At 43.4% G+C, this 14,526-nt stretch overlaps 1 protein-coding gene across 1 annotated transcript in view; it reads right to left on the bottom strand.

Moving 5' to 3' along the window:
- Positions 1 to 2,803: 2,803 nt before the first annotated feature.
- The window catches only part of C8B (complement component 8, beta polypeptide), a 38,774-nt gene continuing 27,051 nt past the window's right edge, over positions 2,804 to 14,526 (bottom strand). The window contains exons 10-12 of the mRNA XM_012639493.1: positions 8,393 to 8,546; positions 6,531 to 6,599; positions 2,804 to 4,308 (exon numbers count right to left, since the gene is read on the bottom strand). Of these exons, the coding sequence (XP_012494947.1) occupies positions 4,157 to 4,308; positions 6,531 to 6,599; positions 8,393 to 8,546 (375 nt within the window). The 3' untranslated portion in view covers positions 2,804 to 4,156. The remainder of the gene's footprint in view (positions 4,309 to 6,530; positions 6,600 to 8,392; positions 8,547 to 14,526) is intronic.

Raw genomic sequence — 14,526 nt, 5'->3', positions numbered from 1 at the left:
ACAGAGCCACTCTCCAAGTGCCAGCAGTCTGGCTTCTAAGCCCTAGGCTGTTAGGCCTCTCTCTCTGCTGTCTTCCCAGATTTGCCTAAGAGGTCATGACATTTCCCCCAGTATCTCCATAAACAGATCCCCGAGTTTCTGAACACCTCAGTATTGGAATCTGGCCTAACATTTAAGAAAGATAACTCAAAGAAGAAAACATAATATAGAAAAATCTGATTTCATGACAACATCCAACGAACAGGGACTCTCAGAGAGCTAACACGCACTGTCGCAGTGTGTGGCTGCTAGGTTTTAGGTGGGCATTCCAGGTTTAAAACTAATCTAGAGATGAAAACACTGAGGTTGATACAGAATGTTGGAAGATAATTTTTTTCTTTAAGTTGCTCTTTCCTGCCTCTGCCACATACTGGCCTCTTAAAACCTCTTGAGCCTTGGTTTTCTCATCCACTTGTAAATGTACTTCTCAGGTTTATTCCCCTCGGTAATTGCAGAGTTGTGCTGTTCCCTTCCTTTGTAAAGTTTCCCTGGAGATTCCTGGTCATTAGCAGGGGTGTCACCAGCACCACCCCGAAACAAGTCTATCTGCCCCTCCCAACATCAGCTGTTTTTCCTCCTCTTTCATTTCTCTTCTGCAATGCTGCCCACAAAGCCAGCTGAAGGTGCCTCCCCTTCAGTGATGTGTGGGGTCCTCTCTCTTTGGGGTTACTGTGCCTCTTCTCATGATGCCACTATCATGTGCTACCAACTCACTAAAGTTTCTCGCCAGCATGGGAGGGCTCTTCCCTCACCCCCACTTGTCCCTTCTCATTAGTTCATTAATTCATGCAACAGTTATTTATGAGTGGCCTACTTGTGCCAGGCACTGTCCTTGGTACTTGGGATATATTCGTGCAGGAGACAGACACTGTTCCTGTCTTCATGGACACTATATTTGAGAAGGAACAAGAGATAATAAACAAGTAAATTATAATACAATGCCTGAAAGTCTGGAAACCTTGGTGGACAGACATGATGTCATTAAGGACATCTTCAATCTGTAAAACAAAACAATGTCTATGTTTTCAGACTTTGTGAACACTGCACAGTGCAACAAGTGCTATAATGGGGGAAGCACAGATTGAAACGGGAACAGAGAGAATAGACCTCTGTCTTAAGCTAATGGGATCAGAGAAGGCTGTCTGAAAAAAGAAACAGGCTGAGACCTGGAGGATGGTGAGGAATTGGCTTCAATAGGAGGGCAAGGGGTGGGGCTGCTCCATGCAAGACGCTATGGTCAGGGTGTTTCTCCACCAGGTAGAGAATGTCAAGGTCCTAAGCGACACCAGGTTGGTGCTCCCAAGGGCTTTCCGCACCAGGCCCACCCTCTCCCGAGGACATTTTTATAAGTGCCTGGAAGTAGGTCTGAGTCTTTTTCTTTAAGAAAGAGATGGATTTTCCCTCTGTGTGGATTCTCTGCCAGCAGGTGCTCTTTCTCCTGGCCTCTGCATCACACCTTGATTTCTATAGTTGGCCCATTAGTTAGAAGGATTGAGTTTCTATTTGAAGCTTTCTCTACCTGTCATCTGATGACTGTATTAATATCTACCCCATCAAATTCAGATAAAGATTAAATGAGATAATGTAGATTAAAAGACTTCATAAACTGGGAAGCACTCTATAATTGGCAGCTATTATTATTATTACTATTGTTAAACTAATTATAATAATTATTATTCCCACAGAAGTTATTAGTCGCAGGACACATGGGAAGCCTCCCACCCCGACATTAAGCACATCGAGGAGACAACAGCATTTCAAAGATTCATGCTCATGGATGCAAAAATCTCCCCCCTTCAGGTATCTTGTGCTACGTTCAAGCTTCCAGAACCTCTGCCAAACTATACTGCCTGGGCCCTGCCCCTCAGCTATCACAGCTCCTTCCTAGGTATACCACTCCGAGCTACCATTGCCAAGATTTTCCAAAAGCACATTTTACATTTATTTCGTTTAATTCTTACATTATGTTTCAGCCTCCTCCTAAATGCATTTGTTTGCAGAAAGAGCCACAAGGGGAAGTTCAGCCCACAAATAAGAATATAATTATTACATAGTTTAGCAGCGCCTGGGCGTCACCCGGGTATTCACCGGTGCTCCAAAATCCAATTGTTTCTCCTTCAAGACCATATTTAATAGGATAAACAATTTCTGCTAAATGCAATAAACGTGAACCTGGGCTGTCATCTCCGTAATCAACTCAAATTTCCCATTAGAAGCGGTGGCTGTGATTGAGATTCAGGATTTAATTTGGCGGCGCTCGCTTCATCCTGCTAGTGTTGGCTTCATGGGAGCCTCCCATCAACCAAAGACAGAACCGCTCTGTCCTGTCTCTGGGGAATCTTAAAAGAAGATAGATTATAACTCAAGAAAATTATACGGCCTCCGTATAATGAAAGAGATAAAACATTATTGGATTAGCCTGTTGAAATAACAGCAGACTGCAAAGCAATAATATTAAGCCAAACAAGGGCCCAGACCTGTCAGCTCAGTTGTAGGGGACAGGGGGATGCAGGAAGGCAGGCAGAATTGCCACACTTGCTGCAGGAACCCCGAGCAGTGAAAAAGCAGCAGCTCCTTCCGATGGTTGTTCTATTTCGATTCCAGATAGGTGGTGGGGCCAGATTCCTGGGTGGCAGTAACCAAAGCTTTGGGATCATGTGTTAAGGTCTCAGGCCCCAGCACTGAACCCAGCAGTGAACTTGAAGCAGATGATGTGGCAGAAAACAAGTGGGTTGAAAATGAGTAGGACGAACCAATGCAATTTTAGCCAAGGGCTTTATTTTCCCCACCAATTTTATTTCAACACATTCACCTGACGTACTTCAATCAGACAGGAAATGTTCAAGAGCAAATGAAATATTGAGGGATGTTTGAATGTGATGGAATGACCAAGAGAAATAAAGCGTAAGTGTTATTTACTTGACAATCTAGTAAACAAAAAATATTTTGGTTTTTGGTATCCTAAACATCAGTTGTCTTCTTATTCTCCTCATCAAGCTCCCCTCCCAAAATGGTATTTGCACAAAAGCGTGAGTGAGCAAAGTAGAATGTACTGACAATTTCATAGGGGATGTAGGGGAGGGTTTACATTGCATATTGTCCCACGATCATCGACTTGAATTTCTCCTTAACGTGATTCCTCTTCCAGCCACCATGGCCTTCTGTCGTTTATCTTTAACTTTCCCTCATTCAGGAAGAATCTCTCCTGGACACCCACTCATGTCACTCCTTCATTAAGCACAACAATTCTGCTCTGCCCCACAACTCTGCTTCTGACGTGCACAAGCATGCCCTTCCTGTGCTCAGCATCAAAGTGAGCTGAGGGACCAGGATCCAACCTTCTCAGAAGGGAGCAGGGAGAGATTTGTCAACAACACACACACATACATCCATAGTACTTTCTGCTGTGTTTTATTTCATTCAAAATTTCTTGTTAATCACTTACTGAGAGCTAAGAGAGCATCATAGTTAAGAATTTAAAACTCTATAGTCCAAGTTTGCAGCCCAGCTCTGCCACTTTCCAACTGTGTAACTTTGGACAAGTTACTTAACTATTCTAAGCCTCAGTTCCCCCAATTGTTTAATAGGGCTAATAACAGCATCTCGTTGTCATGAGGATGGGATGAATTAAAACACCGAATCAGTGGCTAGCACATAGTACTTATCCAATAAACATTAACTGCCAGTAATTATTGACCAAGACCTGGTACTTGTCAAGGAAAGAACAACTTAATATCCATTCATCGATTCATTATTAGACAGCTACTATGTGCTAGTCACTGACAGATTGTGGAGCCTCAACGTGAACAACTTCCAATACAGTTCCTGGTTGGTAGTAAATATGAATGAAATAAAATTGTAGAGTGAGCAAAGTGAGGATTGTAAAGATGCTTAAGCCCTTAAGGAACCTACAATTTTTATTTAACTCACAATCCAAATCAATGTGCATTTTACAAACTAATGTCTATATTTTAAACAGCCTGAATGGCACTGCCCCCGCCCTTGGGTGAGCCCAGGTGGGAGGTGGTGTGGGGCGAGCTGGCCTGAGTTCTGGAGGGCTCAGAGCTCTCACTGTTGCATCCCACAGCGGTATCATCTGCTAGAAGCTCTCCCTCCCCTAGCAGGTGAGCGTGTCTGAAGCAGGGCCTGAGCAGGGGCTGCCCCCATTCTGAGGAGGTGGATTGTTACACTGCCTTTGTCTTGTTTTCTGTCCTCCAGAGCATGAAGACCAGTTTGACCAGCAACTCCACTTCCCATCAACAGGAACATCTATAAGAAAGAAGATCAACATTAATTACCCCTTCTTATATTTTTGTGCCCTAGTTGGATGGGGTGGGGTATATAAGCCAAAAGACTTTGGGAGTCTGAATCTCTAATCTCCCTTGGCCAATCAATGTGCATTTTACAAACTAATATCTATATTTTAAAGAAGTGTCCTTATTTCTGGCCACTGTACTTGCCAGGCTCCTGCCTACCACAGGGCCTTTGCACATGCTGTTCCCCTTGACCAGAAGACTCTTTCTTCATGTGCTCACCTAGTCAATCCTATTCACCCTTCAAATCTCAGTAACAGTGTTATTTCCTTGGGGAAACTTCCTATGATCCCTACATCTCCATCAATCCCCCATATTGTAAGCTCTCGGAGCATTTTGTGGCAGTTGTTACAATTGAAACTTTAAATGCATTTCTGGGACCATCCAAATAACATTGACCTTCCCTTGTAAAGTGCAATCTCCACAATGACGGGGGTGATATCTGATTCACTCACCCAGCACCAAGGCTGGCGCATAGGAGGCCCTTGGCAAACTTTTGTTAAATGGATGAATAAATTAAGGAATAAATGGTTTCCAGCTTAGACATTTCCCAGCTATGTGATAATGGATAATTTACTCCTTCTGGATCTATAAAACAGGAGCTATGTTATCTACCAGGAGCATTGTGTGTTTTAGATGAAGTGACAACGAACACTGATGCTCTCTACTCCCTGATACCTGGCTTTCACCTGAGGAGTTTTTTGGTTGTTCATGAGATTGGCAAGTGATCAATTACTTCCATCATGATGTATTACGTGTCTGGTTTGCCACTGACTCACAGTGTAATTATGGGTAAATTACTTAATGTCTCTGCGCCTCCTCATTTGTAAAATGAGAGAGCTAGAGTGGGTGGTTCTCAAGGTCTCCTCCAAACAGCAGAAATCCTGTGGTTGTGTGATTGCACACGCACTGGGCAGGTCACTGTTTGGGGACTGGTTGAGGTGCAGGAGAAGAGAGAGTGAGGACAAACCTGAGCTTTTGCTGGGGAGGTCAGAGTGCAGCCAGGTATTACGATCAAAGGCTGTGCAGTCAGTCCCACTGGACATGAACCTGGGTTCCTAACTTACTGTGTGACCACTGGGCAAGTTCCTTTGGTACCTATTGAACTTCAGATTCTTCATTTACAGAATGGGAATATCAATAGTATCTACTTCTTGGAGCCATTGTAAGCATGAAAAGATTTAATGTATGTGAAACACAAAGTAATGATATGCTCTAAACCTAAGTAATCAATGTTGATCTTGCTTTTACAATGTGTCAGGCATCATTCTAAGTTCTTAATAGTCCTCATTACAAACTCAAGACACTCCGTGAGGTAGTTAACAGGATCATCTCCATTTTTCAAGTGTGAAAACTGAGGCATAAAGAAGTCAAGTATCTTGTTCAAGGTCACAGTTATTAGATGATGGAGATGGAATTTTAATCCAAGCTAAGTCTGAGCACTCAGCAAGGTGCCTAATACATAGTAAAGTGTCTAGTAAATGTTGGTTGTTTTTATTGCATGTGCCATTCCATTTCTAAGAGTATCGCCAACAGGTCACAGGAAAAAATAAAAGTGAGAGAGGTGTAAAAGGTTGGGAACTCTTAAATAATAAACTGGCCAAAGGATTGGAGCACTGGAAGAGATCTTAATGATAGCCTAGTCTTTCATTTGTTAATTCAACAGATGTCACTGGGCAACAACTGTGCCTGACCGTGGAGACACAGGTAAATGGAACATGATCCCTGATCGCAGACACAGGGGAGATAGATACGCCACCAGCCAAAACACGACGTGCAAAGAGCTATGATAGATACATGTTCAAAGTCCTGGAGGGCCCCATGGGAGAAACTAATTCTACTTGGGGGATTAGAAGAATTTTTACAGAGGAAGGGCATCTGTGCTGGAATTTGAGGGATAAATGGGAGCACGCTAGGAGTAGAAAAAGAGAGTAAGCATCTCAGAATGATTCAAAGAGATGGCTTGCAAATGCCATGCATTGGTAGTGCTGTAACATGAAGCACTCTCGGTTATGAAAATAATGAAATATACAATCAGGAGCAAGGATGGATCTCAAGTTTCATAGTGTCCAGCCCTCTACTCCACACCCCCACCATGTTCTTGCTGTTGTTCTTGTGAATTATTCTCTGGACTTGCCCAGAGTTTGCTTTTCCAACCAACTCTCAAAGACTCCTTACTTTTCTGATCGGTGATCTCACAGGCTGGGCCTTGGAATCCAACAGGACAGATGCAGTCACAGCGTGATTCTGAGAAGACAAGGCAGAGACTGTGACCCACTCCAGGTGGAGCAAAGAACTCCTGGAGCTCAGCCCTCTGCATCACTGCATTTCCACCAGGTTACAGCAGAGTATATACTTAGTGGAACAGTTTGCAATAAGCAGGTTCAGTGCCAAGAATACCTCCTCCTTTCTTGAGGGTCCTTTGCCATGAAGGGGTATTTGTTCCCATCCCAGGGAATTACGTGGAGTTGTTGAGGACAATCACTCCTTACGTGACATTTGACCTATACTTATAAGCTTGCAGGGTCAGAAGCTACATTGGCAGTCACAGAGGCCAATCATCATTGATGCTCAGCTTCATCACAAGTAATTGTCCAGCCTCTGCTTGGGTACCTCTAGGACTGTGGTCCCCAAACCCCAGTGTGCAGCCTGTTACAAACCGGGCCACACAGCAGGAGGTGAGTGGCCATCAAGCAAGCAAAGCTTCATCTGTATTTACAGCCGCTCCCCATTGCTTACATCACCCCCTGAGCTCTGCCTCCTGTCAGATCAGTGGCGGCATTAGATTCTCATAGGAGCACGAACCCTACCGTAAACCTGCACGCAAGGGATCTAGGTTGCAAGCTCTTTATGACAATCTAATGCCTCCTCCCCGCCCTCCAGTCTATGGAAAAATTGTCTTCCATGAAACTGGTCCCTGAAGCCAAAATGGTTGGGAACTGCTGCTCTAGGATGGGGAACTCATTACTCTTGGATATCTCATCCTACCTGTGGCCGTTCTGACCCTTTGGAAGTGATTCCCTGTGTTAATTTGTAATCTGTCATGGACCTTCTCATCTGGATCACACAGAATCTCTTTACAGGACTGTCCTTCATAGGTCAGGTCCTGCAAGCATCCCAGCCTGTGCCTCCACATTCTCCCTCACCTCCACCTTACAGCCTCAGGTGGGTCCCAGCTTCTAGGTCCAAATTTCACACAAGACAAGGGGGATTTCAGCAACCGCAGATCAAAACCTTGAGCTGATGAGCTGATCCCATTTGCTGTGGAGCTGACCCTCACATGGCATCCTTGTGCTGATGGCCGAACTTCCAGGCCTTACACTGTCGCTTATGTCTGCTTTGAGCATATGCATCCTGCCCAAGAAGCCAGAGGCAGATCCTTCAATCCCAGCCTGGCAATGGGAACTCATCTGCCCAGGAATACACTTCCTTTTGTGTCCCCTCTGTTAAGCTTGCTCCATTCACATGGACTCTGCCCTGATTCCAGCTGGCTCCCTGGCTGGACTTGCTATAACTAGCTGCTCCTGCTGCCTGTTTTGGGTGATAGACTGGGACTCTTCTTCAGAGCCTTATTAGCCTATCACAATAGGCGCATATGATCCCTGGACCCCACCCCTCCCAGCTTGCCCTGCCCACTGCAGTGACTCCAGATATGAACCTTGAAGTTAACAATCGAGTTCTAGTGGCCCATCCTTGCTGCCTCCTTCAAATCTTCTCACCACATATTAATCAGGACATGCACAAAGGGTTTCTCCTGTTCAGCCCAGGCCCCCTTCTTGGATCAGTAGAGATTTCCTGAGTCTGTTCCCACTCCTTATTGTAGACCACATGGCCTTAGCCTGTAACTGTCTTCAGCTTAATGCTGCTGTCACCCACTGTGACCGTCGGGGCTAAAAGCAGGTATCCTAACAGCCAGAGTAGTATCTCCTAGTTGCCTACGTTCTGACTTCTTGGGAAACAGAAGCAGGCAAACAGCTGGCCTTGGAGCCTTCTCCAGATTATAACTTCCACAAGGGACACCAGCTGCCTGAAAGTGGTACCTTTCAGCACAGGGACTCCATTCCCTTGGCACGGAGCACAGTGGCAAGAGCTGACTTCCTTCTGGAACTCCTCCAGGGCCTGTTTCATGTTCTGCTTCACTGTGCTAGAAAAGGCAAAATCTGTGGCTGTCACTAGTTCATACAGAGGCTCCACCTGGAAAGGGAAAAAATGGCATTTATTTCGAGAGAAAACAGTCATCAAACAAAAGTGTAAAGCAAAACTACACAGGAATGGGCAGGGTGCCAATGCAGGGAGACCACACGTAGATGCATTTGGAGCTGGATGGACGGAGGCTACAGCACACAGATGGGAGCTCCATCCTCTCCGCCTCCCCCACCCAATATGCACAAATTAGCTCATTCAAGTTCAGGTCAACAAACACGTCCTGAATACCTACCGAGTGCTAGGCATAAAGCATAACTACTGAGGAAGATAAAATCCCTCCTCTCCAGGAACTCAGAATCTAGGGAGAGAGACAAACACACCAACTGGGGATTACAACATGGTGGTTACAGGCAACAGCAGAACCTTGTAGAAAGAAGCAGGAGGGAGGTAGAGAAGAGTGGATGGTTCGTTTATCTTTGGTGAGGCAGAGGTGATTTTCCAGCAGCTCTTTGAAAATATTACAGGAGTATTATTCTAGCATCACTACTTTCTCCAGGCTCATCAAAATCACTCAGACCATGCAAGAGCCACCATCAGGAAGCCTTGTCGGAGCTCCGAAGCTCGCAGAACACCTTCCCTCCAATAAACACTCCAGATACTGCCTGCACTGCTCATCGGAAGCAAATACTATGTTTTTGACTGCTCCTTTACGGTCGTTAACTTTTTCTTTTTTTCTTTTTTTTTTTTTTTTATGTGCAGAGGTCCCTTGTTTCCTTCTTTGATTAGATCATAAGCGCCTGGAGATCAGGGCAATGTCTCAGCTCTGTGTCTTCAGGGTGCAGCCCCGGCTGAGTGAGTGAAGTGGCTGGGTGGATGTAGGAGGGTGGGCATCCTCGGTAAGGCAATGGTAGCAGACATGAAGGAGAGGGGATGGCTGTGAGAAACACAGAAGAAGAAACAGTCGATGCTGGTCATTTGGTGGGCGTGGCAGTGTTTGAGAGGAAGAAGTCACAGATGGCTGTGGCAATGTTTGTGGGTTAGAAAAACAAGAGGCACGGTCCAAAGAGGTAGTTAAAAATGTTCAAGTTGGCCCAAGTATCAACTCCAGGGCCAGTTTCCTCTCCAGATTTTGTTGGTGATTCAGCCCTAATCCAGCCCTGGAGATGTCAGGGTCTGTCTAAATGCAGGCAATCATGACTAATAGAAGCCTCCAGTGGGAAGAAAATTGCTTCCATTTCTTAATGCATCTGATGCTGACCTTCGCTCCAGTGGGCAAAGCAAGGCTCCTGGTGGTCCCATTGTCTCACCGTTTTGTGGTCAATGAATTGATCCAGGGGCTGTTTGCAGAACCATCCAGCCTGCTGGCCACACATGGGGAGGGGAGCTGGGAGGAGGGGACAGGGGCAGCTTGCTTTACAGCAGCAAAGAGCTCCTCCTCCACCTATCTGCTTTTGCTCCTGGCACCGTGCAAGGCTGCCTTTAACCACCAAGTGTTTTCCTACCAGCACTCGCATTTGCTTCAGGAGACAGAGCAAATCAGTAGCCAAACTGAAATAAACCTTCCACATATGCTGTGTTCCAGGAGCTGTGCAGACGTCCACAAATATGATCCCACTTGATGCTCACAACATAGCAATTATTAGCCCCATTTACAGGTGAGGTGAAATAACTTGATCAAGGTCACAGAATGTCAGAAAATAGCATCACCAGGATTCTAATCCGAAGCCTGTGTTTTTCTTTCTAGTTCATTATGATTAATTGATAAAAATGGCTTGATTGTTCCCATTTACAATGTCTATCCCAGGGTTCTCCAAATGTCACAGGCTGAGGTTTGCCTTGGAATTTCTAGTAACCTCTCAGTACTCCACATTTCCCTTTTTAACTTAATACAGCACATTTGTCTGTTTTTAGGTTTGCTGCTCCCTTTTTCCTGTCTTTCTTCTTTTTCCCCCATCTTCCTCCCTCCTTCCCTTTTTTCCTCCTTTCCTCTTCCTCTTTCTTTCCCTCCTCTCCCCCAAATACACACCCCTAACCACTCACATTGGTCATTGCATCCTTAGAAACCTGCCCTGGTGAAAATTTTCTTTATCGTATAGATGGTGGGCGCCATCCACTCAACGCCGTGAAAGTCTCTATAGTGGCCCTTGGTGTTCTTAGTAATCACAAATAATTATTACCATAGCTAGCATTTATTAGGTGTCGAACTAAACACACACATTATCTAACTTAATCTTCACAACAAACTTATCAGTTAGGTAGTCTTCTGTGTGCTCATCATATAGACGAAAAAGCTGTAACACAGAACAGTGAAGCGGACTGACAAAGTCACATAACCAGCAAGTGGTGGGAAAGGATTTGAACTGTTAACACTGTGGTCTGTCTCCTTTCAGTGTATGTTTTTGGATAGGTAGATGGATGGATAGGTAGATATTTACAACAAAATGGTGGCATAAGTGCAGTTTTATATCTTACTTTTGTCACTTAACATCATAATATGAGCATTTTCCATATGATTCAATAGACTTTGCTAAAATGATTTTTCACGGCTTCAGAGTCTCTTGCTGAATGGATAAACCACAACGTATTCAACACTTCTCCTGTTATTGAGTCTTCAAAATGTTTCCTTTTTTTCTTTTCCCTTTTGCTACTATAAATAACAAAATGAGACATGTCTTTACACATATATCTTTACCAACTTTTAAAATTATTTCTTTAGTAGATTCTTGCATTTGGGATTATTGGATCGAAAGCAACAACCATTTTTAATGTTTTGGATATCTCTGCTAAGATTCTTTTCCCAAAGAGTTGTATCAAATTATATTCCCATTTTATTTTACAAAAGTGCCCCTCTCATCACTCTCAATGGCATTCAGTATTATAGATTTTTAATCATCGTCAATTTGATGGGTGGAAAATAATATGCAGTGTTACTTTAGTTTTCATTTTTTATTACTAGAGAAGTTAAAAATTTTGCATATTTATTAGCCAACTGAGAGGTGTCCATTTCTTTTGAAATATTTCTTTCTTAGGAATGCTATCATTCTTCACATTTAAAGGATCTTACTTGTAGCAAAATTATTTTTTTGGTGTGTTATCTACCACTTAGTTATAGTGATGTTTTCCTTATTTGAAATTCATAATTTCTTTTTGAGGATGGGATGTATCAGTCCAAATCCAACATTGTCTTTCTAGGCGCATGTTACGACAGTATTTGTACCTTAAACCTTCTCTTAGCTGGAGTAATTTTCCCTTAGAAAATCTTTGAGTAATTTGCTTTTGGAAAAGTGTGATTGTCATTATCACTGCTTACCAAATATTTCAGCTTCTTTTCCTTCTGTAGCACTTGGTAGGGCTATAATTCCTGCCCTCCTTGAAGGCAGGTTTGCAAGGTGACTTGTTGTAAATAGTGAAAAGTTAAGCAGAAGAGAGTGTCACTTCCAGGTTGAAGATTCCAAAGCGGAGCGAGATGGCTTGTCCCACTCTTTTATCACTGCTGTGGTGATCTTGGGAGCATATGACAAGATAAAGCCCCTATCACCTGGATCCCTGGGTCACCACATGGAACAAAAAGCCTCCTCACCAACACACTTTGGATCTGTTATGTGATTGAGAAACTTTTCTTTTACTAAGCCACTGAAATTGGGGGCTTGTTTCTCTGAAGCCTGACCTCTGTGTGAGCATCATTCACTACCTTATTTTTTCCCTTCTACTGGGCAGTGCCTATTATTCATATTAATACAACAGCTTCCCCATCAGCGTGGGTCCCAGATCACAACCTAGCTGCTCTGACCAGTGTAGAAACGTACACAGATGATAGAATTTGTGACAAGGATTACCAGTTAAAAATAGGACACTCATCTATTATATTTTAATATCAGATAAACAACAAATAATTTTTAGTATAAATATGTTCCATGCAATATTTGGGAGATGCTTACATTAAAAAAAATTCCTTATGTATGTGAAATTCAAATTTAACTGGACTTCCTGTATTTTCATTTGCTAAATCTGGCAATGCTTTTTTGTGATTCCTGTAATTTTTCAAAATGTCTTTGACATTCTTTACTCATTAATGACCATTTCACTGGGCCACAAGTTTTTCCTTCAAGACCTCACAGTTGTTGCTCCATTATCTTCAAGCATTTCACGTTGCAAAGAATTCTAAGACTGGTTTGACTTTTACTCCTATAGGATATATTTGTTACTAAAAGTAAAACATTTCCCCAGGATATGTTTCAGTATTGTTTTGTTTTCAGCACTTTTGCCTAGTTTTCAATGAGCTGTTCATTTTGCATCATCAGCTCAGGGACATTGCTCTTATTATGTGCTTGATTAATGTGTCTTCACGTTTAATCTTTCCTTTCGTGAGAGGAAGTCTCTGCGTTGTGAATTTCTACTTCTGTACTCTCTGTCCATCATACCTCTTTCCCGTCATTGTTTTAATCTCTTCGTCTTTTGCTTCTGCATTATAGGAACATTTTTATAGCCCCTTCCACATCACTGACTCAATTTTCTGCAGTGTCAATTCTGTTCTTTATAGTTTCCAACGTAGTTTTTGATTCTGCCATTGTGCTTTTGGTTTCCTATATTCAGCCACTTCCCTTTTTGTCTCATTAGTGTCTAAACACCTCAGCTTCTATTTTTTTATTTCATAAAGTCCTCCTTTTCTTTCAGTTCATTATAATCACAAACTAAATACATTCTAAAATTTACTTCTACTTTTCTATTTTTCAGACATATACTCGTTTTCTACATCTTGAATGTAATTTCAACCTTTTATGTTTAAAAATCTCTTTATATGCCCATTGCTGTCTCCTAAGTCTTCTTGGAACAAAGAACCACCTCTCTATGTCTAAAATTTACCACTAGACATTGCGAATGGGTTCCTCTGTGGTCTTCTCCTGCCCTGCTTTGCTACCTGGCTTCTATAGCAATCATTTCTCAGATCTTGATCTTGAAGACTGGTTTATGTAATCGAGCCTTGGCTGAAACTTGTGCATCTAGGAATTGCTCCTCTAGTGAGCTCTGCTGTCCTGAAGTCAGTCACCACTCCGGCTACCTGGTAAGTTGGCTTTGCAGAGAAGAATGATTCTGACATAATGCAAAGCCATCTGCAGTCTTCTCTTGCCAGAAAAGAGTGCACTTTAGAGTGGGACGCCCAGAGTGTATCTTTCCAACTCAGGGTAGGGAGGTAAGAAGTATGTAACCACCTTTACCACTCTTGCCTCTGCCACAACCTTCCTGAGAACATCTCTGATTCTCTAGCACATCTCACAGCACATCACCTGCTTGGCACTTGATGCTTCCAGTGCCCAGGCAGGCACATCAACCTCCCTGAGTACCAAGGTATTCTGCTGGTTCTCAGTTTTTAAAAAATATTCAGGTAAGATATCTCAGTAAAGACCAGAGATATATTTTCCCCTGAGCTCTCTGTCCTTTCCCATGACCATCTGTGATGCTGACCAGTGTCACCATGGCATCAGCCGATCCCAGATTTCTCTGGAACTTGCCTGCAACTTGGCTGATTTTATCCCTCTCGTGCTTGCCAGCAACTGTACCCTAAGTGTCACTGCTGAGTAAGTGCAGAGGAGAGGGTTTGAATGGCAGCTTTCTTGTTTTGCAGAAACTATGCATTTGACACACAAAGACACTGGGAAATTGCCAGGGCTGGGGATTACAGAGTCTCTCATCAGAGCTCCAGCACATCCACCTCCCACCTTGGTTGAGTCTCTGGGGGATGGACACTGGCCCATCAATGACTGCACAGACACTGGCAAGAAGAGGATGGTGTAAGACATGCTCTGGGTACCGCGCAGAAGTCCCCACAGGCAAGGACCTACCTTTGCTGATGTGTATGACAGTCCTGTTCTAACAAATGTCTTTTTAGTTTAACATTGTAAAACACCTCTTGTTTGGGTGACAGGTGGTTAGGGATCATTATTTTCTATTCACCAAACCTACAGGGAAGTCTAGAGGGGAGAGAAGAAGACAAAGTCTTCTGTCTGGACCTAATAGAGAATCTTGAGCA

The sequence above is a fragment of the Propithecus coquereli genome, unplaced genomic scaffold (assembly GCF_000956105.1).
Source record: "Propithecus coquereli isolate 6110/MARCELLA unplaced genomic scaffold, Pcoq_1.0 Scaffold14, whole genome shotgun sequence".
Classification (NCBI taxonomy): Eukaryota; Metazoa; Chordata; class Mammalia; order Primates; family Indriidae; genus Propithecus; species Propithecus coquereli.
The sequence above is the reverse complement of the archived record's forward strand: the minus strand, read 5'-3'. Positions and strand labels throughout refer to the sequence as shown.